Below are 24,647 nucleotides of genomic sequence, written 5' to 3' on the forward strand. Positions count from 1 at the left end.
TTCACATCCATATTTTATGTCGTGATGCCTCCTTCACATCTCTACTCTGGGCTTTGGAGCCATTATGAAGTAAAATAAGGGTTATATGAACCCAAGCACTATGATACCATGACAGTGAATCTGATAACTGTGATGACTACTAAATGATAATGGGAGGGTAGTGTATATACAGTGGATATGCTGGGTGAGGGGATGATTCATCTATGTCCCCAGCAGATTGAGATTTCATTGCGCTACGGAGAATAACGTTCAATTTAAAACTTGTGAATTATTTGTTTCTGGAACTTTTCATTTAATATTTTCTGTCCAGAATTGGCCTTGGGTAACTACAACCACAGAAAACAAAACTGTAGATGAAAGGAGATTTCTGTATCTAGAGAGAAATAAAGAATACTGTGCCCAAAGTAGTTCATCACTAACTGATGTCATTTGCAGTTCCTTAACACGGGACCAGATAGTTAGCAGACCACGTTTGGCAGCTTTCTGTCCTTTCTTACCTGTGATTATAGGCTGAGTCAGAAAGTTCTTTCAAAGCTGTCACTCTTTGCTTAAGAAAATTTGGAGAAATCTTTGTCTCTTAGGTCTGCTGTTCCCTCTGACATCATGTCCTTCTCTTTCCCTTCCTTTGCTCATGCGCTGGAGCTGATTCCTAACCCCACCCTCAGCCTCCAGCTTTGATCTCTTTTTACTCCCTTAATGGTAACATTTATCGAGCACTTCAGATGCACCAAGCACTGTTCTAAGAACCCGCGGGCACTTTCTTATTTAAGGCCCGCTTCATGACAGATCCAGTGAACTGTGTAGCATTGCCATTGGCACTTACAAGGTTGCAGTGACAGGGTCCAGAGGTTCATTAGCTTGTCCAGTGGCCTACAACTCACCAGTGGGTCGCCATCCTCCTGCCCCAGGGCTGGAGCTCCTCATTGCTGTACTCTGCACACCTTTCCAAGGTGGCCTCCGTGAACCCATCTTTTATAAAACACAGCCCAGCTACACCTGTGCTCTCCAAGTTCAATGACGTGGCACATTGAGAAAACCACAGAGAAGAAAGGTGGAAAAAGCAACCAAGGTGCAAACCCTAATGTCACGAAACCCTGCACTTGACTCCCGGGAGGAGCACCCCTTTAGAACCCAACTTCTCTTCACACACAACTCAAGCATCCTCTGTTATCTGGCTTCTGAGTCACAGAATATCAGTCATAGGATATTACAAGTGGGGAAAGGGCTGCTAATCGCAAGGATCCTGGCAACAGCTGCAGCAGCCTAAGTAGAGGACCCAGAAAAGCATAAAATGCACATGTGGGGCTTGGCACAGCAGCAGCCTGGACGGGTAGCTCGGCGAAAGCACAGCAGCGTGGAGTTGCTGGCTGAGGGTGCCATCTCAGAGGGCTGGCAAGAGGCTGGAGAATGCCCGGGCTCTGTTAATAAAGGCAGGAAGGAGGCAGAACATTTCAGAAAATGATTAAGATAATCCTCAGCAATCCTGGGACTCTGGTGTTCCCCGGGGGGTTCTAAATAAGCAAGGTTTTATTGTGAGAGAAAAATCAATGGGCTAGAAAACTAACAAACAACACCACTGAGCGGGATTTTAATTTATAAAAGTGAAAAGGCAGCCCTGTGGCTTTGCTCTGAGCCCACTGTGTGCTAATGGCCTCAGACCAAATCAGCCCTTGTGTGAAGCACTTAATAACAGGAAGAGTCTCTAGAAATCCTGGCTGTCTACATGGCAGGCCATGTTAGCTGGGTCTCTTAATGTTTGTGACAACCTTACAAAGTAGGGCCTCCCATAACCTTTTTCTTTTTTAATAAGAAAATTGAAGCCCAGAGAGGTTGAATAACATGCCTAGGCTTACACAGCCAAGACTTGGCTGGCTCTGCAGTCCTTGCTTTTCCCACTGGACTATGCTAACTTTATAATCACAAACTGCAGCCTGAGTGCCAGGCTGCATCTCCCAAGCACATGGTAACACCAGAGAGCAAGAAAGGCATATGAATAGACTCTCACCCACCAAACGCCCAAAGAGAAAACAGCACAGAGCCAATATCTCACTGAAATTGGGCCTTATTTAGCCCAGCCCTGGGCATTTAGGGCCAGCCTCAGGACAGCAATTATGGAAGATAAGAAATAGGTGTCAATGCAGTCTGCTGACCAAGGAAATTCTGGTCCCAACCAGTTTCCAGATTGTCTAGGTGGCTTTGGATTCAGACAGACCTGGATTGATATCCTACCTCCACCCCTGCACTGTGACCTTGGAAATGTTCCTTCACCTCTCTGAGCTTCCTTATCTGTAAATCAGACACCAGCCTCAAAGGGCTGTGGTAGATCTCAAAGGAGGAAGTGAATGCAAACTGCAGGGTGCCTGGCACCCAGATCTCCACCTGTCTGTGCCTTCCTTTCCCTTTGAGCAGAATCCACAGGAAACAGCCACACCTGCTGTTAGGTACTGAGCCTCCTAAAAGGCCATCACAGATAAACTGGTGTCCTGGAATGAATGATATGTGCCAAGGAGGGAGGAAACTAAATTTTGTCATCAGTCCCCTAAGAAAGTAATTCTGGTCTCATTGACTTCAATAGCTTCAGAGCAGACAACCTCATGATGGAGGAGCCATCTCCAAGAACTACATTGTCTGGCTCCTGCTGTGGGTTCCCTCCTCTGCAGAGAGACAGTAAAGCCCTCTTGGCGCAGAGATGCCTCCTGCAAGCCTGAGAGGGAAACTGCGACCATAGTCAGCTGAGGAATAAGCCTGGAGACAAGATCTAGGTTAGCCAGACGCAGAGAACTCCTCTCCCAGGACATGGTCGCAAAGAGGACAGATGTTCCCATTGCACAGATCTCATCAACCAAACGCAATGAAATTTCCATGGGGCAAAAGAGAGAGGGAGAAATGGAGCAGCCTGACTTTATTATGGCTTTGATGTTATCAAAGTGTTACATGCACGAAGCCTAAAAGCTGAATAATAAAGTCTCTGCCCTTTCCCCTCTTGATCCCCCTTCAAGCCCCACTCTGCCTTCAGACTAAGGATCTTTCAACTTTGTTACCTGCTTCTCTGTCATTAAGCTCCATATTCCTATATGATATTGTTGCACTAGTTCTTGAATCGTCATTTTTAGACATTTTCAGTTGACTTCCTGTGAGGACAGATGACAATTTGGTTCTTTTACATCCTCTGCTGCCTCTCCTCCACCCCCCAATATAGTTATATCAGTTTTTGTAAATTCAATCATTAAAATGTAATACTGGTATGATTATGCAAATATTGGTCACATATTTTACAATGTTTCGTTTCCTTCTTTTGTTCCATTTTTATCTTTCCTGTAGTTAAATTTTTTGTTTTCTCCCTTTAAGAGGAATTTTAAATTAGAAGTTTAATTTTTCTATATATTTTTCTTTCAATGTCTGTCATGTTTCTTCCAGCTAGGAGCAATTCTCGCGTATGTGAAATATTTACTGAGTATCTACTTTGGGATAGAAAGTGTTAAGAGATAAAGAAAAGGCCCCCGCAGTGGTTGCTCAAGCCTGTAATCCCAGTGGCTCCAGAGGCTGAGGCAGGAGGATCATGAGTACAAAGCCAGCCTCAGCAAAGGGTCTCAGCAACTCAGAGAGACCCTGTCTCTAAATAAAATACAAAATAGGGCTGGTATGTGGCCCAGCGCCCCTGGATTTAATCTCCAGTACCAGAGAGAGAGAGAGAGAGAGAGAGAGAGAGAGAGAGAGAGAGAGAGAGAAAGGGATAAAGAAAGGTCCTTAGGCATTAGCAGTGCAAAACTGAGTTGAAAAGTAAGAAATTAAAAAAAAAAAAGTGACCAAACAACAGAACAAGTACAAAACAACAATTCAAATGTTGCCCCAAGTGCCCTATGGAGTGTGGAACTAAGGTCCATAGGGAGCTGTTTCTTTTCTTCCCTTTTTATCATCTATAATTTTCTTCCTTATTTGGCAATGCTTTCTCTTATTCATTAAAATGTATATACAAAAAATTAAGGCAAATTATAAAAACACCTTCAATAACTCCTAGTGGGCATGGTGGTGCATGCCTCTAATCCCAACAACTTGGGAGGCTGAGGCAGGAGAATCACAAGTTCTAAGCCTGCCTTGGCAACTCAGCAAGACCCTGCCTCAAAATAAGAAATAAAAAGGGCTGGAGGGGCTGGAGTTGTGGCTCAGTAGTAGAGCGCTTGCCTTGCATGTGTGAGGCACTGGGTTCAATTTTCAGCACCACATACAAATAAATAAATAAAATTTAAAAGTTCATCAAAACTAGTAAAAATATATATAAAAAAGAGGGTGCTGGAGATGTAGCTCAGTGGTCGAGCACTTGCCCAGCATGCCCAAAGCCCTGAGGACAATCACCAGTACTGAAGGGCAGGGGGGAGTCTATCCAGGAGAAACGATCACATTTACAGAAGGATATTTTATGCAGAAGATCATTCTTTTTTTTAAATATTTTAAATTCTAATTAGTTATACATGACAGTAGAGTGCACTATGACACATCATACATAAATGGAGTATAATTTCTCATTCTTCTGGTTGTACATGATGTAAAATCCCACTGATTGTGTAGTCATATTTGTACATAGGGTAATAATGTCAGAAGATCATTCTTTGCTCCATCGTAGCACAAATGAAGATAAATCTAAATAGTCAACAAAAGGAGAATGACCAAATAAATTCCGTGGTAAATTATGTTGCCATTAAAACGAACTTTCCCATAAATTTAAATATTAAGAAAATGATCAGGAAAAAAATAAAGAAAATGATTAGGATATAATATTAAATGGGAAAAAAGGGCAATGTGTATACCTCTCATAATGTGAAAATCCATTTATGCATCTACATAGCCATAGGGAAAAAAATTGAGGGGAAAATACTAAGTTATTAACAAAAGTAGAATAATTTTTCTATATTTTGAGGTTTTCCATACTGAGCATGTATTCTTTTTCCTATAAATAAGAAAATAATTTTCTGAATATTTTTAAAAACATTAAACATGAGATTTGAATATAAACCTAAGTTTATTTTAATAATTTTAAAGAGTGATATAAAATTATACATGTGTTTATTCTTTAAAATCATATTCACATCAAATTTAAATACAAATATTATGTTTTAAAAAGTTGGAAAGCTGGGTGTGGTGGCACATGCCTGTAATCCCAGCAGCTCAGGAGAATGAGGCAGTAAGCCTCAACAAAGTGAGGCTCTAAGCAACTCAGTGAGACCCTGTCTCTAAATAATTCAAAATAGGGCTGGGGATGTGGCTCTGTGGCCAAGTGCCCGTGAGGTCAATATCTACCCATGGGTTTATCGGATGGGTTAAATGAAATCATCTTTGTAAAGTGCTCACACAGAGCCTGCCTGGTAGGCGCTGGGCAGATACTGTTCTAAAGTAATCAGCTATCTCAGCTGGTGGTGTAGCTCAGTGGTAGAGCACTTGCCCAACTTGCACAAGGCCCTGGGTTCAACCCCCAGCACCACAAGAAAAGCTTTTTGATGCCGCTCCCCTCCCTGCTGTCTCTTTGCCAGCCTCTGCCTATGAAGGGGTTGGGGCACTACCTGATCTCCCCGCTGGCCAGGCCTTGGTGCTGGGAGAGTAGCTGACCTGCCTGGGTCTCCCCACAGGTGGCAGCCGAGTATTTCAAGAACACCACTCTGCTGCTGGTGGGTGTCATCTGCGTGGCGGCCGCCGTGGAGAAGTGGAACCTGCACAAGAGAATCGCCCTGCGCATGGTCTTGATGGCCGGAGCCAAGCCGGGCATGTGAGTCGCACTCGGGACAGACAGTACATCCAGCCTGTCAGGTCGCAGTGGGACATTCGTGGTAGCCTGTCGTTCTATTCATGGGGGTGGGGTAATACTAGAGTTGTGGGGCTCCCATCCCCTAACAATGAGAGTTCCTTGTGGCCGTGGAATATAGATTTGAATCAGTGACCCTGGGGTCACCGTCAGCAGAACCCAGAAAACTTACCTGGTAACCTAGACTGCAAAGGCAGCGGGTTAAAACATACAAGGGGCTCATTAGGTAACACAGGGGCCAACCTTTCTCGTGTCTGTCAGGGAGCAGGCTGGAGGAGGAAGTGGGCGTCCTCTCTGTCATTTAAGGAACTGTGGATGTTTTCTCCCATCCGCCCAGCAGTTTTTGTCATGGCTTCAGAGCAGACACGTTAGACATGTTGCATTGACGAAGCTCTCAGCTGCCTCCTCTTTCCACTGTGTCAAGAAGGCCACGTGGGAGAGACTGGCCCCTGGGGGCATGCATGGGAATGTCGTGGTTGATGCTTTGGGGAAGCCTCCCTCCTGCTGCCCTGGGCACCTTCTTGTGTCAGCCCTTCGTGCTTCTTCTGGTTTACAACTATTACATGTCATGGAAGGTGTACTGACTCTTGGGAGTGGGCATAGAAATAGATCATTTATAGTATTACTTTTCAAAATCAGTCCCTTAGGCACATAGGCTTTGCCTACACATAAGCTCCTGTCTCCTAGATCATCAACTGGGGCTGCTAACTGCCCCTCCCCAGCTATCTTGTCCCTACATTCCATCTCCTAGGCCCATGGCACTGTTCCCCCACATCATGGTGGGACTCTGTGGCTTTGGGAAACCTCTGTGTAATGTCTTCAAGAATTTTTGTCCACTTGTGTTTCCACTCTTCCCTCATACCACATCACCTAGCACATTCCCACCCTGCTCAGTCTCCACCCAGTTGCCAAGGCATGTGCAGGCCAGAAAAACTCACGTTGCTGTCAGCCTAAACAGAGCACCCCCAGGACAGGCCCCTGCTTCGTCACAATCACATGACAAGTGTACTGTCCCGAAATTGTGTGAAGTCAATGATTCCACCTAAAATCGCAAACACAGGTGATATTGGGGGTGGCTTTTCTTATGGAAACATGTCTATGCAGGCACATTGCACAGTGTTTCAAAGTCAAAGAGAAAGCATTTGAAGGTTATCTTCGTTAGTGTTTTCCTCCAAGTGTTGACTGTTTTAGATACCAGATGAAAGAGTTCACACAGTGGTATGGAACACTGCTATGACTTTGGGGCCACACTTTTGGCATGTTGACAGTGGGATGTGTAGTGGGCAGACTGTGAGCCCCTAACATTAGTCTCTATTTAGTAACAACTATGGTGACTTGGCTGCAAAGTAGGAAATACAATGGTACTCAGAATTGCTGGCTACAAGGGCAGAAGATTTCCCTTGCCAGGTACACATTTGTAATCCCAGCAACTCAGGAGGCTGAGGAGGAGAATTCTAAATTCAAGGGCAGCCTTGGCAAGTTATTGAGACCCTGTATATATAAAGAGCTGGGGGTGCAGCTCAATGGTAAAGCACCCCTGGGCTCAATGCCCAGCACCACCAGAAACAGAACAAGAATTCCCTTATACACAGGAAACACACTGCTAAGCTCCACATAATATCCACACGGAGAGAAGAGCAAACAGTAGGTCCACACCCTGTGACCTTCTACCAGAGCTATTCTCTGCTTAAGTAAGGGCTTTTTCCTGGCTAAGGTCACTAGCCCATGAAGTGTGATTCATTCATGTGACAAATAATGAAATTAAGGCTCATTCAGTGCCAAGCACTAGGAGTACAAAGCTGAATGGCCCGGTGGGTAAAAGCCGGCTACAGATTCTAGACCAACGCTGTCAGGTAGGGAGGAGGCCCCAGGAGGGTTCAGTGGGATCCGCCGTTGGCCCGGGAGATGGGCACTCTGCTAACGCCCTGCCGGCCACCCTGCCTTCCAGGCTGCTGCTCTGCTTCATGTGCTGCACCACGCTGCTGTCCATGTGGCTCTCCAACACCTCCACCACGGCCATGGTGATGCCCATCGTGGAGGCCGTGCTGCAGGAGCTGGTCAGTGCTGAGGAGGAGCAGCTCGTGGCGGGCAACTCCAGCACCGAAGAGGCCGAGCCCATCAGTACAGTTTGCTGGAGTTCATCTCCTCTCTGCTCCCCCAACCTCCCCCCTGGGTGCCCTGCCGGTCTTCTCTCGTGATATTGCCCATCTTGGTGCCTGTCCCCATAACCCGCTCATTCCCATTTTCCCTCTCTTCCACACCAGCTCTTATAACCTGGAGCTTTCTTGATCCCCACCCCCAGCTCTTCCTTCCTCCTTCACTTATGGGCATCCCCCTCTGCTCTTTCCCCCAAGATGCTCAGGAGTTATACAAAGCCGAGGGCCTTGTCTCTGTCTATGAGCTCCACTGTATCAGAGCAGAGAGAAGGGGGATCGTCACCCAGAACACCCCCTGCCCAGCCCGATCCCTGGCTGCTCTTCCACCCAGGTGTCAGCTCAGCACCACATCTCATTTCTCACATTTCTTTGCCCCTGTAGGTCTCGATGTAAACAACCAACCATCTCTGGAACTCATCTTTGTCAATGAAGAGTGAGTATGACTGTCCTCTCCCCAGACACCTCCCCAGTGTGTTTCCCACTGGAGAGGTCAGGAAAGATGCGACTATAAATAGCTCTTTTAGATGTCTGGGCCAAGTTCACCATCTTCTCTCCATCCCTCAGAGTCCCTCGCCAAGATCTTTAGGGCAATTCCTTTAACCCCAGAATACTGCAGTGTTGGAGAAGAAATAGAAAGACCAATACTGAATCTGAGTGGATATAGGAACTGTCAATCCAGCCACCAGGTACAATTTCATCTAAATTGATGTCCTCTTAGAAGAATATTTTTTAATGGAAAAACATACAAGACATGTTGCTAGAGATTCTTGGAGAATCACAGAGCATTTTATAAATATTAGATATAGTCTTACTAGATTTGGTCTTAGATATGGCAGAGAAAAATCAGGTGACAGGGGATTAGGAGCCAGTTGGTGACACAGCCCTATAATGGTAGAAAAGGAAATGTGGGAAAGGAAAAATTTAGCCAAACATTTATGGGAAATAGATCCATTAACAACTTATTTCTTTTGAAAATGCTGTATGAAAATGTCGTCTTTAAGGTATTCTGTGACAAATATTACACATTTAAAATCTGGATTTGTAAGGGAACTGGGCTTTGTAATTTGCTCTTTTCATAAAAAAATCAAAATCTCACATTGTGTGAAATTAGCATAATGGGATAGATGACAGAGGATACCATCAGAAAATGGTTTCGTTTTTCTCTTCCACTGCCTCAATCATAGCCCATTGGCTTTCCCTCCCCCACCATTTCCCTCTTCTGGCTTTTAGATACAGTGATCTCATTTTCAGATGCTCAGCAGTCTAGTCAGATTCTTATCAAAACTACAGTCTCTGGTCCACAGCTCCCCCACCCCCCGCCCCTTGTGTCCAGGCCCAGCCTGCAGAAAGCCAGTTGGGGAGGGAGTTGATCTTCTCCTCCCCACTCCTCCCCTGCTCCCTGTCACTCTCCTGCTTCTGACTTCTCCTGGGCTGGGGCAGAGGCTGAAGGGTGCAGGCACAAAGGGTCTGGGCTGGAGCCAGGGCAGCCTGGTGTTGATGCCCTCTCTGAGATTCACACCTTCCTCTTTCACTGTGGGGCTCCCACCTTCAGGAGTTCATCCCCTTGAGCCTGGACTGCTGCTGGATGACCACTGCTCCCCTCCTTGGTTCACTCACTCCCCCGCAGCCCCTTGGTTCTTGGGCTGCCTCTGCCTTCTCCAGCGGGCACCTGCCCAGCTTCCTTCCATATGTCCCTGCTCCCAAAGGATTCAGCAGCAGGCTGCCCTGTAGAACTGAGAGCTCAGACTGCTCTAGTGAAGGTGGATCTTTTCTCCTCAGTCTGGCCTCTCTGCCCTTTTGCACCGACTTGTTTGCTTTTTCCATGTACAATTGTGTCCCCAAATTCCAAAGTGAAAGCTCAATTTGACCTCTCCTAGCATGCTCTGTGCTGTGGATGCTAAGGCTGTTTGGCAGTCTTCTCGCACGGCAGCGCCTCCCCTGAGGTCTAAAGAAGTCCTTGCCTGCCCTCATCAGCCAGTTTAGGGAGAAGGGAGGGAAACACAATGGCACGTTTTCCAAAGAACGCATCATTCCAAACCTCCGTCACCTCCTCTCCTTCCCTGTGAGAGCCTGAGATGGGTGGTGGCGCAGGACATCATGTCCTGCATGTGTGTGCCCAGTGTTCTCATCTGGCTTCACAGTGGGTGAGGTGGTGGCACCCACTGTCCTCACAAACTGAGAGAGTCAGTAATTCTGATGGTTCTCATCTTCCTCTGTGTTCCGGCAAAGGCTGGCAGATCCGCAGTTCCCATGGGGGACTCAGTATGTGCAGTGTGATCAGAAATCTTCCCCCATCTTCTCATTCTCACTTGCTTTTCCCTGAATACAGCCAGGCCCTCCCAGCTCCTGAATAAACATACCACAAATCTCTCCTTTTAGATAGTGGCCTTTCCCAAGTCAGCCAGTAAGGACGTGGTCAGGGCGCAGGCTCCCTGTGAGACAAGGAGAGGCTTCTGTCTTAAGAGGAGAGAAAAATTAGGTGACAGGGGATTAGGAGCTGTCTTTACACCACTCACATCCCAGTGCTAAGTAGTGATGCAAATGCAGGTAGTGACACCTGTGCCAAGGATCTGTTGTGAGGACTAACGGTGTCACAAGGAATAATGTCTTCAGTGAAGTGCTTCGCACCTGACAAGCACTGCATGTTCATAACTCTACTAATGTTAGTGTTACTCCAAAGAAAGCACACTGCCTCTGCCCTCGGGGGGAAGCAGGCTCTGGCTGCACGAATCTTACAGTACCCCTGCAGCATCTCAGAAGGCAAGGACGATTCAGCTAGAAAACTGGAGTCCACAGTCAAGTCCCTCACATCAAACCCCGACATGGGGAAGAGAACTCCTGTATAATGAAATATGGCCCACTATGGTTTCCATTTGCTTCTTTCTAGCACGTCAGCTGCAGACTTCACTTCTCTGATGCAAAACAAGGTATGGCCTTGTGTTTTTTCTGTGCTTTGAGATTACTTGAAGGTCCCTCAAGGTAACTTAGGCATCAAGAACCTGTCAACTTATCCTGTATCCCAGCAGCCTCCAGGGACATAAGGGTAAAAAGGTTGTCACACAGGTTAGATATAAGAGCCAGTCAAGCTTGTGGCAAAGTCCTGGATAGTCCAAGCCCCAGCCTTGAGTACTGGGTTTAGCCACATAAAATATAGTTTAACCATTTAAAAAAAATTATTTTTAGTTTGGACACAATACCTTTTTTTTTAATGTAGTGCTGAGAATTGAACCTAGTGCCTCATAAGTGCTAGACAGCACGCTACCACTGAGCCACAACCTAGCCCTAGCTTAAAATTTTCATGGAAACCCATGAAAACCATCCAGATTTCAAGAGCCAATAATTCAACCTTAGGATTTTTCTGAGGGGCTTCCATTCATAACATCCTGTTACATAAAGGAGTACATTTATAGAGGAGAGCAATGCTTACTTGTACACTGCTGCTCAAACTCAGCCCCTACCCCCAAAAGCCAGTTTTATGGATGTTCATGAAGATTTTATGGATGTTCATGAGGAGCACAAATGGCTGATAAAACTATGGACTTCTTGTGGTGGGATTTAATTTTTTTCTTTCTGTTAAAAAATTCTAAAAATATAAATAAATAAATAAAAATAAAAAACAAAATGATGCAAGTATGAAGATATAAATTCTAAGAAGTTCTTCGTTAGCTAATGAAGTCCCAGAAAGACAGGCTCTCCTGAAGGACACAGCCATGTCTGCCAGGTCGTGAAAGCCTCTTCACATGGGGTGCCTGATGCTGGCGGGATGGGAAGCTGTGAAGATGGCTGGAGATGGGCCTGGTGAGGTGCACGTCCTCCCTGACATCTGGTCTCCAATTCCCATGGTGCCGGGGTATGGGGGGACCCTGGGATGGCTAGGAATACTTCTTCAGGCATTTGCCTCACCACGTCCTCTTCCTAATAGTGTGATGGTTTTTGTCCCAACAGAACCTGAATGGTGTGCCCACGATCACCAACCCCCTCAGAACAGCAAACCAACACCAAGACAAGAAGCAGCCATCCCAGGTAACAGAATCCCACCTTCTATTTCCTACCCACAATGCCTGGAGCTCCCCCATGGCACTTGTCCTGGGACTGTGAAGGGGTCAGGCTCATGAGCTATCACCAATGTCTGGCCTTTGTGCACCATGACAGTGAAGGTCCACATGGCTCCATCAAGGCCTCCCACTACCTGGGCCCAGGCTTCCCAAATGCAAATGCTGATGGTTAGTCAAGACCAAAGGTGCTCAAACTATGCCTCAAAGGTGCTTCAGGGACACTGCAAATACTTTGTTTTAGTATCCTGAGATACTAAAGCAACTGTTTTTCTGCACAAGTAAGGGCTTTCCTGGTTCTATACCACAAATGAATTGTAGAAACCAAATGAATGTTAAAACTAGTAAAAAATGGCTACTGTCACTACCTTGATTTCAAATTTTTGTGATCATCAAAACAGCCTTGATTAGTTAACATCCATCATCATCATAAATAACTGCCACCATTTATGATGTACTGATTATGTACCAAGCATTTTCTCCCCAGTCTTGGCTCAGTGAAGCAGTGATTTTGAACTCCACGTTTTTGCAAATGAGACAGAATGATGAAATCATAACCCAAGGCCTGAGAGCTTGAGAGAGCAGCATCTTGATTCAAATCCAGGTGTCCCTGACTGTTACCAAATCAATCTATGCCAATGAAATGCTACTTTTATGTTTGATAAATTGGGTTTATGTGTAATATATCATCATGCAAACTCCCTGAACTGAAGAATCTAAGTGGGCCTTCCAGCTCTGATAACCAGTGAGTCTTTCAGAGGTTTGGAAGGGCCCAGCCTCCCTGTGGCTCCCCTTGGAGGAGGGGGCAATGGTTAAGGGCCATGAGAAACATGGCAAGGCAGCCTCTTCCCCACTGGTTTTCTTATAACCTGACCTGCTGACATCTTCACCAGGCTTCTCCGAGTCTCATGAAGAATCAGGGAGGGTGACCAAGTGTTGAGCAGGGAGGAGACTCTTCCTTCTTTAGTGCACTTGAAACCAGAGATCACCTCTGTGACCTGAAAATCCCTTATCTGGCCCAAGCAGAGCCTGAGAGGACCATGGCAAGGATGAGGCTTATAGGCAAGGTGGGGTGGAGAAGGTAGAGAGGAAAGAGTGAGGCAGACAGGGAGGAGGCCCACACTTCAACCCTCGTCCCACGGAAGCTAGGTTTTCATCAGGACTATCACTCTACTCCACACTGAATAACCGTCTTCTGTTGGTTCTAACACAATGTGGAAAGCAACTAGCTTTACTGGAGTTCAAACGAACAAAAAAAAAGCCACAAGCATGCTCTCGGTATTCATAACATTAATAAACATAAAATCATAATAGCTTACCGATCATTAAATATCAGGAAGTGATCTAAGTGACCACTATAAATCTGGTCACCTCACTCCTTGCTTAACTTTCCTTGGATATATATCCAAAGTGATATATATATATATATATATATATATATATATATATATACATACATACATATATATACACACACACATATATATACATACACACACACACATATATATGTATATATATTCATATATACACACACACATACACACACTTATATATATAATTCATTTAGTTCATTTACTCCTCACAACAATGTGGCCGAGAAAATATGATTTTTCCCATTGTACCGAAGAAGAAACTGCAGCCCAGAGGCATGTCCAGGCTGGCAAATGATAGAAACTGGGATTCATTTTCTGATTCCGAAGCTCAAAACCTTTCTGCTATACCAGGTGCCTCCTGCCTGTCAGGCTTTGTGTGCTAGACAGCCCAAGCTGGTGCAGATACTCACTGATTTTCCTTTGGTAGGAAAAGCCACTTGGCCTGACCTCCAGCCCCAGGAATCAGAAGTTGAACAGAAAGTACAGGTCCCAGCATGACCAAATGATCTGCAAGTGCCTCTCTCTGAGCATTTCCTACGCTGCTACCATTGGCGGCCTGACCACCATCATTGGCACCTCCACCAGCCTCATATTCCTGGAACACTTCAACAAGTAAGTCATTCACTCAGTCAACCAATACTTACTAACCACCCACTGGGTGTCAGGAACTGGACCAGGTGCTGGCAGAAGTCAAGAGGGAAAGAGACCGTCAAGTTGCTACAGTTGAGTATGACCAGGGAAGCCGGGATTCTGCTAGGAGAGCTCACCAGCTCTGCAAGGAGGAAGTGCCTCCCCACAGAGGTGACAACAAATGGCCACCTGAAGGCTGAGCCATAGCACACCAGATGAAGGGCGATTTCCCACAAAGAACACAGCATGGAAGTAGCTCCGAAGCAGGAGAGAAGAGCACATAAAAACCAAAGGTCGAATGTTTTCTCTAATATGTAGATGTTATTCACAATAAGGCAGGGGGCAGTAGAGAAGATAGTGTTACCTTAGATTAGGTAGAGGGAAGTGAAGGGAGGGGAGGGGAGTGGATGTGGGGAGAGGAAAGATAGAACGAAACAGGCATTATTACTGTATGTATATACGTGACTACATGACCAATACGATTCTACATGTACAATAAGAAAAATGAGAAATTATATATTATATCCCCTCTATGTATGATATATCAAAGTGCATAAATCAATTCTACTATCATGTATAACTAATTAAAACAAATTAAAAAATTAAAATGGTTAAAAAAAAAGTAAATGATGGAGCAAAGGAGACCAGGCAGGAAGATGGGCAGAGACAAAGGGCTAAGAAGGAGCTTGGACATCAGCTGGAAGGGTGTGAGAACCCTTTAAGGAGAGCTAAGCAGGGAGAGAGGTGACTAGGTTTATAGTTTTGAGAACTCATGCTGTGTGAAAAATGGAGAGCAGATTGGAAAGGAGAAAGCAGGATAGTTTAGGACACTGCTGCCATTGTCCAAGAGATAGCTTTGGTAGCCTTGGATAACACTGGCAGCAGGTAGGAGAAAGTCAGATCTTAGAGATACATAGAGATAACTGGACGGGTGTTGGTAGCATCAGGAGGAACCTGGGAGGGAGGGCCACGCCTGACTCTCAGCCGTCTGGTTTCAGCAGCAGGGGGACTGGAGAGAAAAGATGAGAATGGGGAAGCTGGCAGAGGCTGAGGTGTGATGTTGGGGGCATGACTCTGAATCTCAAGAGAATTTTCTGGCTGAATAGATTTGGAGTTCATGGCCTGCAGGCTGGCACCATGCATGAGCAACCTATTTTGGTGACCCAAGCCACTGTGCTCCGAGTGGCCTTATGCTTGGTTTAATGCTGGCTGTCCCTCTAGAAACTCTTGATACTCTTTGAGCAAGAGGCCCACCTTTTCATCTGCCCCTGGTGATGGAAACCATAGGACTTACACTGTGACAGGGAGAGCAGGGGACAGCAGAGGGGAAATCCAGGAAGAGCTGTGTCATTCTACCCAGGAGGAAAGTGTTTCAAGGGGTGGCTACAATATTTCCTGTTAATGAAGGATGACACAAAATAGGGATAAAAATGCAGCCCTTGTGTTTGGGGACATGGTGGCTACCAGTAGCCCACGTGAGAGGGGTTTGGTCAAGTGGTGGTAAAAGAGGCCAGATCTTGGTGCCTTGAGGAGTAAGAAGGAAGCGAGGGAATGGAGAGCTGGCTGAGGGAAGGAGGGGTGTGGGGTGATGGCAGAGAGCGAAGGAGAGAGAAGGAGAGGTCTGAAGATGGAAGACACTGGACTCTGGTCAGGACAATCCAGATGAGAGGGAAATGGAGTATGGGGGAGAAGGGTCATGGACAGTGATGCCACCAGAGCTGAGCACAGCTGATCGTGGACCACAGGAGGAGCCCGACTTTCCTTCTGGCAGGAAAGAGAAGGAAGGAAAGAAGGGAGAGGATGGAGAGGAAGGGAGAAGGAGAGAGGGACGAAGGATGGAAGGAGGGAGGGAGGAAGCGTGGAAGGAGGGAGGAAAGACAAATTAAAATGAAGACCTGACCCTGCAGGAACCAAGCCCAGTTCTTCCAGGCTGTTTTTCTTGGCATGTGAGCAGATCACCCACCTTTTATTTTGCTGATGTATGTATGTGCTTAGAGGTTCCAAGTCCTGGTTCTTTGATGGGCACCATCCATACCTGGAACCCTTATGAGGTCCCAGAGCCCACAGTGATCTAGAATTGGCTGCAGTGTATCACCCCACTGCTCCCCCGTCAACACTCAAGTGGCTTTATGACAAAGTGCACCACCTTTCCTCTCCATTCTGTGGTCTTGAAAACCAGAGGAGTTCAACTTCTCAAAACCTTTATGTAAATTAAGGGCAAACAGGTCCTGAGTAATTCTGAGTGAACTCAGGAGAAGATATGTACTTCAGTGGTATTGATTTTAGTTTCTTAAATATGTGTGTGTGTGTGTGTGTGTGTGTGTATATTTATTTATTTATTTATTTTAGGCTTACTTCTTTCTGCTTGTCTTTCTTCTTGTCCAGTTGCAACAAATAAATTAATGACTTGTAGGTAGAGTCATCATATTGTAATCATTAACTCTCCCTTTACGCGGCTGTGTGTGTTCTTAGGGAGTATTTAGCTGTCAACCCCCAATATCATTTGGAAACCCTTGCTTTTCTAATTGTTGACATGGTCTTTACCCTCCAGCCAGTACCCAGCCGCAGAGGTGGTCAACTTTGGCACCTGGTTCCTCTTCAGCTTCCCCATATCCCTCATCATGCTGGTGGTCAGCTGGTTCTGGATGCATTGGCTGTTCCTGGGCTGCAAGTGAGTCTCAAGGCCCTGCCAGCAAAGCACTGTTGGAAGGCTCTGCTCAAAGCAGGGAGTAACCAACAGGATGCCCGAGGAGAAGGCAGTGGACCACATTGGGAGCCAGATCTTGTCTCCTCTAAAAGCTCTAGACTTCTATGACTCTCTGTTCTAAAGTAAAATGTCCTTAATTTCAACTAATTATAGTTTCATTGCTCTCAAAGAATATAGATTTATTCCAAGTACTCTTTAGAAATATGATTCAGGGCTGGGGTTGTGGCTCAGCAGTAGAGCGCTCGTGTAGCACGTGCGAGGCCCTGGGTTCGATCCTCAGCACCACATAAAAATAAATAAAAATAAAGGTATTATGTCCAACTACAACTAAAAATTAAATATTAAAAAAAAGAAATATGACTCCAAGTAGAAGTTTCCTTTGGTTTGATTTTGTAGGCGGGAGTCATATGGAACATGCACAGATCCTTCAAAAACAAGTTAAGTCTCTTACAGTATTATTTCTAATATTAATCTGCTTAGTAATCCTTTTCTTCATAATTATCTTTTCCAAGTTTGATGAGTTTCAAACACATAAAGGGAAGATACATATGATGTTTTGCTAAGAGTCCACGAAGCCTAACACTCCGCTGGTCAAGGGGTATTCTCAGAGCTGACTTCTCTTTTTACTCAGAGACTGTCATCAAACCACTGATGGCTGTATACTTCTGTAACTCCAATAGTATCATATAAAATTCACATCCATTTTTCCCCCAGACAAGCCTTGTCTCTAGATAAATAAATGTACTCGTACACACACACACACACACCTGTGCATGTGGAACACATGGAAACACACATGCATGCAGACATACATACCACACCACACTGATTCTTTTCCTTATGTATGAGTATGTAGAAACAACCACATGTAAATGCTCCTGCGCAGATGCATAAGACACACCAGAGCTGTGCCCAGATGGACATACCCAAGAGGCTAGGGGAGGCTGGTGCAAGGCTGGGGAACCAGGCAGACAGAAGCTGTATGAACAGCAGGACAGTGCACGTGAGCGAGGAGAAAGGCATCCCAGCAAACTGGTGGTTTGGTATCTGTTTGATATCTGATTTCCTCTGGGTCTCAGAAGTATGTTTTCTCTTTTGCTCATTTTCCCCTGTCAGCTTTAAAGAGACCTGTTCTCTGAGCAAGAAGAAGAAGACCAAAAGGGAAGAGTTGTCAGAGAAGAGAATCCAAGAGGAATATGAAAAGCTGGGAGACATCAGGTAAAACCTCAGCCACTGCCCTTGTTTCCTTGTCCAGGACAGAAACACAGCGAGTAAAGTGAAGCACAAAACAGCCTTGTTCCTGACAGCCCCTGACACTGGGCGAGTTTCCCACATCTATGAATCCAGGCATTGAAATGCTACTTAATGCCCAGGCCAAGCTTGCCCAGGCTGCAGTGCCACCCTTCCCTTTAGCTGTATTTGGAGTCCAAGGTATAGCTGTGGTGTGGGGGTGGAGTGTCGCAGACGAGGCAGCTGGGGAAAGAGCAACAGAACTATGGCACAGGGCAGTCTTGGAACATGCCAAATCCCCTCCCAAACTAGGACTCCTCACACTGCTCAAGTGGGCCACTGCAGTGAGCCAGCGACCACTCCTAGGGAACTGGGAGACTTGGTGCCTCTTAGAGAATAAGGCAGCATTAAAGACAGAAGTTTCAAGAAATCACTAACCAATGCTCAGCCACTTCTATCAGCAATTCCACAGTGACCCAGCATTCTAACTAATACTATTTCTCCTCTTATAGCTATTGGCATATACAACTTTGGGGAAAATAATTCAGGGAGAACTATTTTTAAAGCTTTAAGTTATAAGAGGAATACATGTTCACCGTAGAACATTTATAAAACACAGGAAGTATAGACAACTGTTAACATTTCTTTCCAGGGGCTGGGGCTGTGGCTCAGTGGTAGCGCACTTGCCTGTTATGTGTGAGGCACTGGGTTCAATTCTCAGCACCATGTATAAATAAATAAAAAAATAAAGATCTATCAACAACTAAAAAAAATTTTTTTTAAATATCTTTCCATACTTTTTTTGTGCAACAGTACATGTATTTTTGGTAAAATTCATATTGAACATACCTGCATATCTTGCCTTTTCTCACTTATCATTGTACTATGACTATGTCCCCATGTCATGAATTCTGTTGTGGAAACATGACGATTAGCAGATGCATCTCATTTTAACAAAGAGTTGTACCAAAATGCATTCAGTGTCACAGGAGATCAATGGATAAACAAAATGCTTGTTTCTCTTTTTTAATAGGTAATATTTCAGTGAGCATTTCTTGTTACTGTCTGAGATGAAGGGAAGGACCAAACTTAAGGCTCCTGATGTCTATACTTTGAGGTCAAATGACCTCAAAAATGTTGTACCCATTTCTACTCCTGCTAGCACAGTGTCCAATGCCCATTTCAATACCCTCTCCTTGTAGGGTGTAGGTAAAATTATTTTCATAAATGGGTAGTGCTGAAGTCTCTCCCTTCCCACCTAAATTTCTCCAGGACACGTGGTGAACTTCCTGTTTATTTTTTGGCATTGCTTGATTGGTCTTCTTCCTGCTTCACTGCCAGCCATTCTAGAAGCAAGCAGTGACTATGTTTTATGCCTTGAGAATTGCAACTCCGAATACAGGAGTTTCCAAAAGCAAAACAACAACAACAACAACTAAACCAAACTCCCCAGATCCTGGAGTGGCTTATTCTGTTTGATTTTATAGCTACCCTGAAATGGTGACTGGATTTTTCTTCATCCTGATGACTGTACTGTGGTTTACCCGGGAGCCTGGTTTTGTCCCTGGCTGGGACTCCTTCTTTGAAAAGTAAGTAGTGATGTTTCTTCCTGAAGAACCAATCCATCACCCAGTTTCCTCTGGCAGTGACCGCTGGGGTCCATCACAGCTCTTAGGGGCAGACATGAGATATGAGACAAGAGAGCTTTTCATTCCCTGAGAAATCTGCTCCCTCTAGGGAAGCAGCAGTGTGGAGTCAGGAAGAAAACAGTATTTCGAATCCCAGTCTGGGCTTGGGATGCAGCCACTACTCATCAGCTGTATGACCTTTGTCTTCTCACTTGGGCTCTCTGGCCTTCAGCTGTCACACAAGGTGTTAGACACTGTCTAAAAAGTGCCAACTGTAAAGAGACTGCGCTACAGAGAGGCTGAAGCCTGTGGGAGGGAGGAGAGGTTCACACAGGATCCCATGCCAGGACCTCAGCAGGCCAAGACTAGACACAGGCCACAAGGTCTCCAAGTACCAACTTCTCATTTGAGGAGGGACACAGGTAGACCATGGTGGAGCTGTGGCCCCACAGGAAAGAAGACTCAGCCTTTTCTGTTCTTCCTTATCCAACGGCTCCTGATCACTTCTAGGACTCACCCCAACTAAGGGTCCATGAGTTTACACTAACACATCTCGCCCAGCCAGGCACGGCCTCCAGACAGTAACCATGAACTATGAATCCACTGTGGGACAGCTTGCCAGCAACTGGCAAGAAGTCAGGTTGCTGTCATCTCTAGACTAAATCCTAAAGAGAGGCACTGTGTTCAAACAGACTTTCTTATTCATAATACTTCTGAGGATTCCCAACCCCTCCTCCAGCCATGCTTGTGTCTTTGCTAGGAAAGGCTACCGCACTGATGCAACAGTCTCTGTCTTCCTTGGCTTCCTCCTCTTCCTCATTCCAGCAAAGAAGCCCTGCTTTGGGAAAAACAATGATGGTAAGAGAATGTTCAGGGGGAGAAGCTGGGGATGGCTTTAGTCACCAGAACACCCAAGTAAGAATGATTCAAAGGAGGCTTACCAAGGCCCTTCAGACTCCCCACAAAGCGGTACAGCCATTTCCCAAATCCTCCAATTCACCCATGAAATCCCTAAATCTTCATAAATCATGTCCATAAATCTCCATAAATCACGTCCATCTCTCCCTACCTTTGATCTAGGTACAAGCCGGGAGTCCTCCCTACAGTCTGAGCCCATCATCACATGGAAGGACTTCCAGAAAACCATGCCCTGGGAGATTGTCATCCTGGTAGGAGGAGGCTATGCCCTGGCTTCCGGCAGCAAGGTAAGTCCTCAATTCTGCTCTTCGGGGTCAAGTATGAGTCCAGAAGTTTTATCTAGCCCTGGGAAGAGGCTTAAAGAAGCTGAGGGAGAGGATGGTGGGTATCAGTCACTGGCATGGACAGCAACAGAGCAGGATAGATGTCCTGTCCATCCTTGACCTTCTCAGTGCTTCGGGGAACACAGTTACAGATCAGCTGTGATTCAGGTCATGGCACACCAGTATTGCCACCTCCTCTGCAGGTCCCACATTGCCACAAGCAAAAGGTTTGTTGGATTTTGTAGCCATTCCCTGGGCTCTGACAGTGATATAGGAGATGAGTCTGTAAGGGCTGAGAAAAGCCCAAGTGATACAGTGGATTGTCCCTGTGGGTCAATAGCATAGACTGAACGTTTCAGAGAAGCTTTGCTGAAGCTGATGTAAAGTTTTCTTGGTTTCCCAGTTGGGAGCGTCTGGAATAAGACCCTTCTAATGGAGGTGGTGGGAAAGAGCTGAAGTGCTTTCTCTGAAATACAAAACGGTCCTAAGAATGAGTTGGGTTAGCTATGGAAATCAGTGTGGAGGCTCCTCAAAAGACTAGACATGGAACCACCATATGACCCATACTCCACTCCTCAGTATTTATCCTAATGAATGAAAGTCAACTCATACAGTGATACATGCTTATAGCATTCACAATAGCCAAACTATGGAACCAGCCTAGGTGTCCATCAGCAGATGAATGGATAAAGAAAATGTGGCATGTATACACAACAGAGTTTTATTCAGCCATAGAGAAAAATGAAATTATGTCACTTGTAGGAAAACAGAACCAGAGACCATCATGTTAAGTGAAATAAGTCAAACTCAGAAGGTTAAGGGTCATATGTTTTCTCTCATATGCAAAAACTAGAGAAGAAAAATGAAAAGGTAAGGGGTGGGGGGGGGTCTCATGAAAATCAAAGGAAGATCAATAGAGGAAAGGGACCAATGGATGAGAGGTGGAGAGAGTGAGGGGAAATGCGGGGAGTAATACTGGCCAAATTATATTGTTATATTGTTTGCAGGTATAAATATATAACAATGATTCACACCATTATGTACAACTGTAATGCAACAATAAAAAAATGTAGGAGCTGGACATACCTGTAATCCCAGCAGCTTGGGAGGCTATGGCAGGAGGATCAAGAGATCAAAGCCAGCCTCAGCAACTCAGCAAGGCCCTAAGCAACTCAGCAAGACCCTGTCTCTAAATATAATATATTTTTAAAAAGGGCTAAGGATGTGGCTGAGTGGCTGAACACCCCTGAGTTCAATTCCCAGTGCCAAAAACAAAACAAAGCAGTGTAAAAAAAAAAAAAAAAAGAATGAATTGGGTTAAGGTTCAGACTGTTTCTCTCTCCCCCTTGCCCATATGAATGAGCCCATTCTAAACATGTTTCACTTGCACTTGTGCATACTGATTATCAGTGACTGCCAGGGCACAGAATCCTACACTGGGAAGGATCCTCAGAGGACACTGAGCCCCATCTCCTATGCAAGGTGACAGTCCTTTCCAGGATGCCAGGGCCTGGACACCCTTAATGACAGGGCACTCCCCATGTGAAGAACAGTTATTTAAATCCCACTTTGTTCTTTACTCTCCATGTATCATCACTGTTGGTTTTGACTCTGTTCTCTGGAACCCTATCCTAGGTAATAATTAGTAAAATGATAGTTTTTAAATCTGTTTTTCCTACTAGAACTCCCTCACTCTTTTAGCCATTCTCAGAAAAGACTGCCATCCTGGTCTCTCACCTCAGGACTCACTGTGGTTTACCTACCCTGGCCTTATTCAGACATGGCCCGGGGTGGTCAGTCTACTACAAAATGGACTATTATATTACCAAACCCATCTCCCACCTCTGACGTAAGCACCAGCCTACAATTTTTTTTTTTAATATTTATTTTTATTTTTTAGTTCTCGGCGGACACAACATCACAACATCTTTGTTGGTATGTGGTGCTGAGGATCGAACCCGGGCCGCATGCACGCTAGGCGAGCGCGCTACCGCTTGAGCCACATCCCCAGCCCCCCAGCCTACAATTTTATAGAAGCTTTTACAGGGCTTCCTGGGCTCTCAAGTCAATGTTTATATTGAAATAGCCGTCAACTACAACCCTTCATCCTTCCCATTGGTAGCCACTATTAAACTGGAATTCCTTCAACCCATCCTGCATATGTGCTGTCAACATTTCTAATTCCAAGTATAAGATATTATATTTATCTTTATTGAATTTCAGTTGTTAATTTTGGCCAGAGTCTAGCCTAGCAAGACCTTTCTTTTTAAATCAAAATTGTATATGTATTTCAGATAGTATAGGTGATGTTTCTGTAAAACCTATTTGGATAGGTTTGATTCTGCCAATTTTTAAACTTTAGTAATTCAGGTACAATCTATGTGACTCCTACTGAGTTTGAAATAATTCCAGAGTTGACACTAGTGAGGAAAATTCAATGTGAAATGTTCTCATACCCAGGGGCTTAAAAAATTAAGACTTCCTTCATTTTGTTTTGTCTAACTTTGCAGACTAATTTATCAACTTCTTTCAAATTATAGCATGAAAGAGTTCTGCTGGAAAAATAATTGCCATTAAATTATGTCACTTTACTTATGAGTGCTATTTGGATGATTTGGTAAATAAAACTCCATTTTTTTTTTCACAAAATGTACTATTTCCACTCAACTAACTGCTCTTCATCCCTCCATTTGTCCAATGAGTGAGGTTTAATGTTTTGAGAGGGAATAATTAGAGTTCCTGCAGCTGCAAGTGCTGTACCAACCATTGATTGATGCAGTCTTCACATATTCAGTTTATAACTCAGTTGGAAGAAAAAGGAAGAAAAGTTTCCAAGGTGAGATGGCTACAACAGAGAGAATTCTGGAGATCTTTCATCACAGTTGTCTGTGAGCTTGCAGGGAGCTGGTAAGGGAGCATAGAGATCAGATGAGCTTTTGATGAATTTGAGAAAGAGAAAATGTGGCTTGCTGACAGCGTAGTGAAGGCACAGTAACATTTGAGTAGCAGGACTTTAGCTTGAGGAATCATAAAAACAACTCGCCTTGCTTTCTGCCCCTACTCTCCATTTCCCTCCTGCCTTGGCAGTCTGGGGTTCCACAGCAAGAGCCTGAGCATGTCAATCACAGAAGGGAGAGAAGAGGGAGCAAAAGAGAAACGAATACATATGGCAACCTGGGGACTTTTGGTTCAAAAGCTCAATGGTGGCTTTCATTTTTTAGAAGAGGAGACATACCATTGGCAGATGAATATCTTCTAATCCAATGAATCATTCAAAGTGGGAATATTCATTTATTTGAGCGGATATGTACAAATATTGCTAATGGGAAAGGTTCAGAGTGAGCAATATGCCTTCATATCTGTGGTATGCACAAAATACCGACAAGATAGTACTTGTCAACCATCATGAGAACTGAACCCAACAGTTGGGGCTTAATGACTATGCTATAGGCCAGGGAGGAGGCTCCTTCCCCATTAAATAGACTTTTCCTCTCACATTTTTTATTGGTGCATTATAGTTGTAGTGATAGGATTTCTTGTTACACATCTGTACTTGCACACAAGAGAACAATATAATTTGGCCAATATCACCCCCAGCTCTTCCTGCCTCCCACCCCTTGGTCCCTTTCCTCTACTGATCTCCCTTTGGTTTTCATGAGATACCCCCCTACATTTTTCTTTTTTCCTCTCTAGTTTCCATAATAAGAGAAAATATATGACCCTTAATCTTCTGAGTTTGACTTATTTTACTTAACAAGATGGTTTCTGGCTCCATCTATTTTTCCTTCAAGTGACATAATTTCATTCTCTTCAGGGCCTCAGCAACTTAAAGA

General features: G+C 44.8%; 1 protein-coding gene across 2 annotated transcripts in view; it reads left to right on the forward strand.

Moving 5' to 3' along the window:
* Positions 1-24,647, forward strand: part of Slc13a4 (solute carrier family 13 member 4) — a 42,104-nt gene that overhangs the window by 12,719 nt on the left and 4,738 nt on the right. Inside the window, exons 3-14 of one of the 2 annotated variants that reach the window (XM_026398558.2) lie at positions 5,622-5,758; positions 7,743-7,915; positions 8,332-8,383; positions 10,445-10,449; positions 10,846-10,877; positions 11,896-11,973; positions 13,806-13,990; positions 16,560-16,679; positions 17,832-17,933; positions 19,433-19,534; positions 20,334-20,431; positions 20,654-20,778. In XM_026398558.2, coding sequence (XP_026254343.2) covers positions 5,622-5,758; positions 7,743-7,915; positions 8,332-8,383; positions 10,445-10,449; positions 10,846-10,877; positions 11,896-11,973; positions 13,806-13,990; positions 16,560-16,679; positions 17,832-17,933; positions 19,433-19,534; positions 20,334-20,431; positions 20,654-20,778 — 1,209 coding nt within the window. Of the gene's footprint in view, positions 1-5,621; positions 5,759-7,742; positions 7,916-8,331; positions 8,384-10,444; positions 10,450-10,837; positions 10,878-11,895; positions 11,974-13,805; positions 13,991-16,559; positions 16,680-17,831; positions 17,934-19,432; positions 19,535-20,333; positions 20,432-20,653; positions 20,779-24,647 lie in introns of both variants that reach the window. The other variant, XM_026398557.2, reaches the window with a different exon arrangement.

This window comes from Urocitellus parryii, chromosome 3 (assembly GCF_045843805.1).
Source record: "Urocitellus parryii isolate mUroPar1 chromosome 3, mUroPar1.hap1, whole genome shotgun sequence".
In the NCBI taxonomy this organism is placed as follows: domain Eukaryota; kingdom Metazoa; phylum Chordata; class Mammalia; order Rodentia; family Sciuridae; genus Urocitellus; species Urocitellus parryii.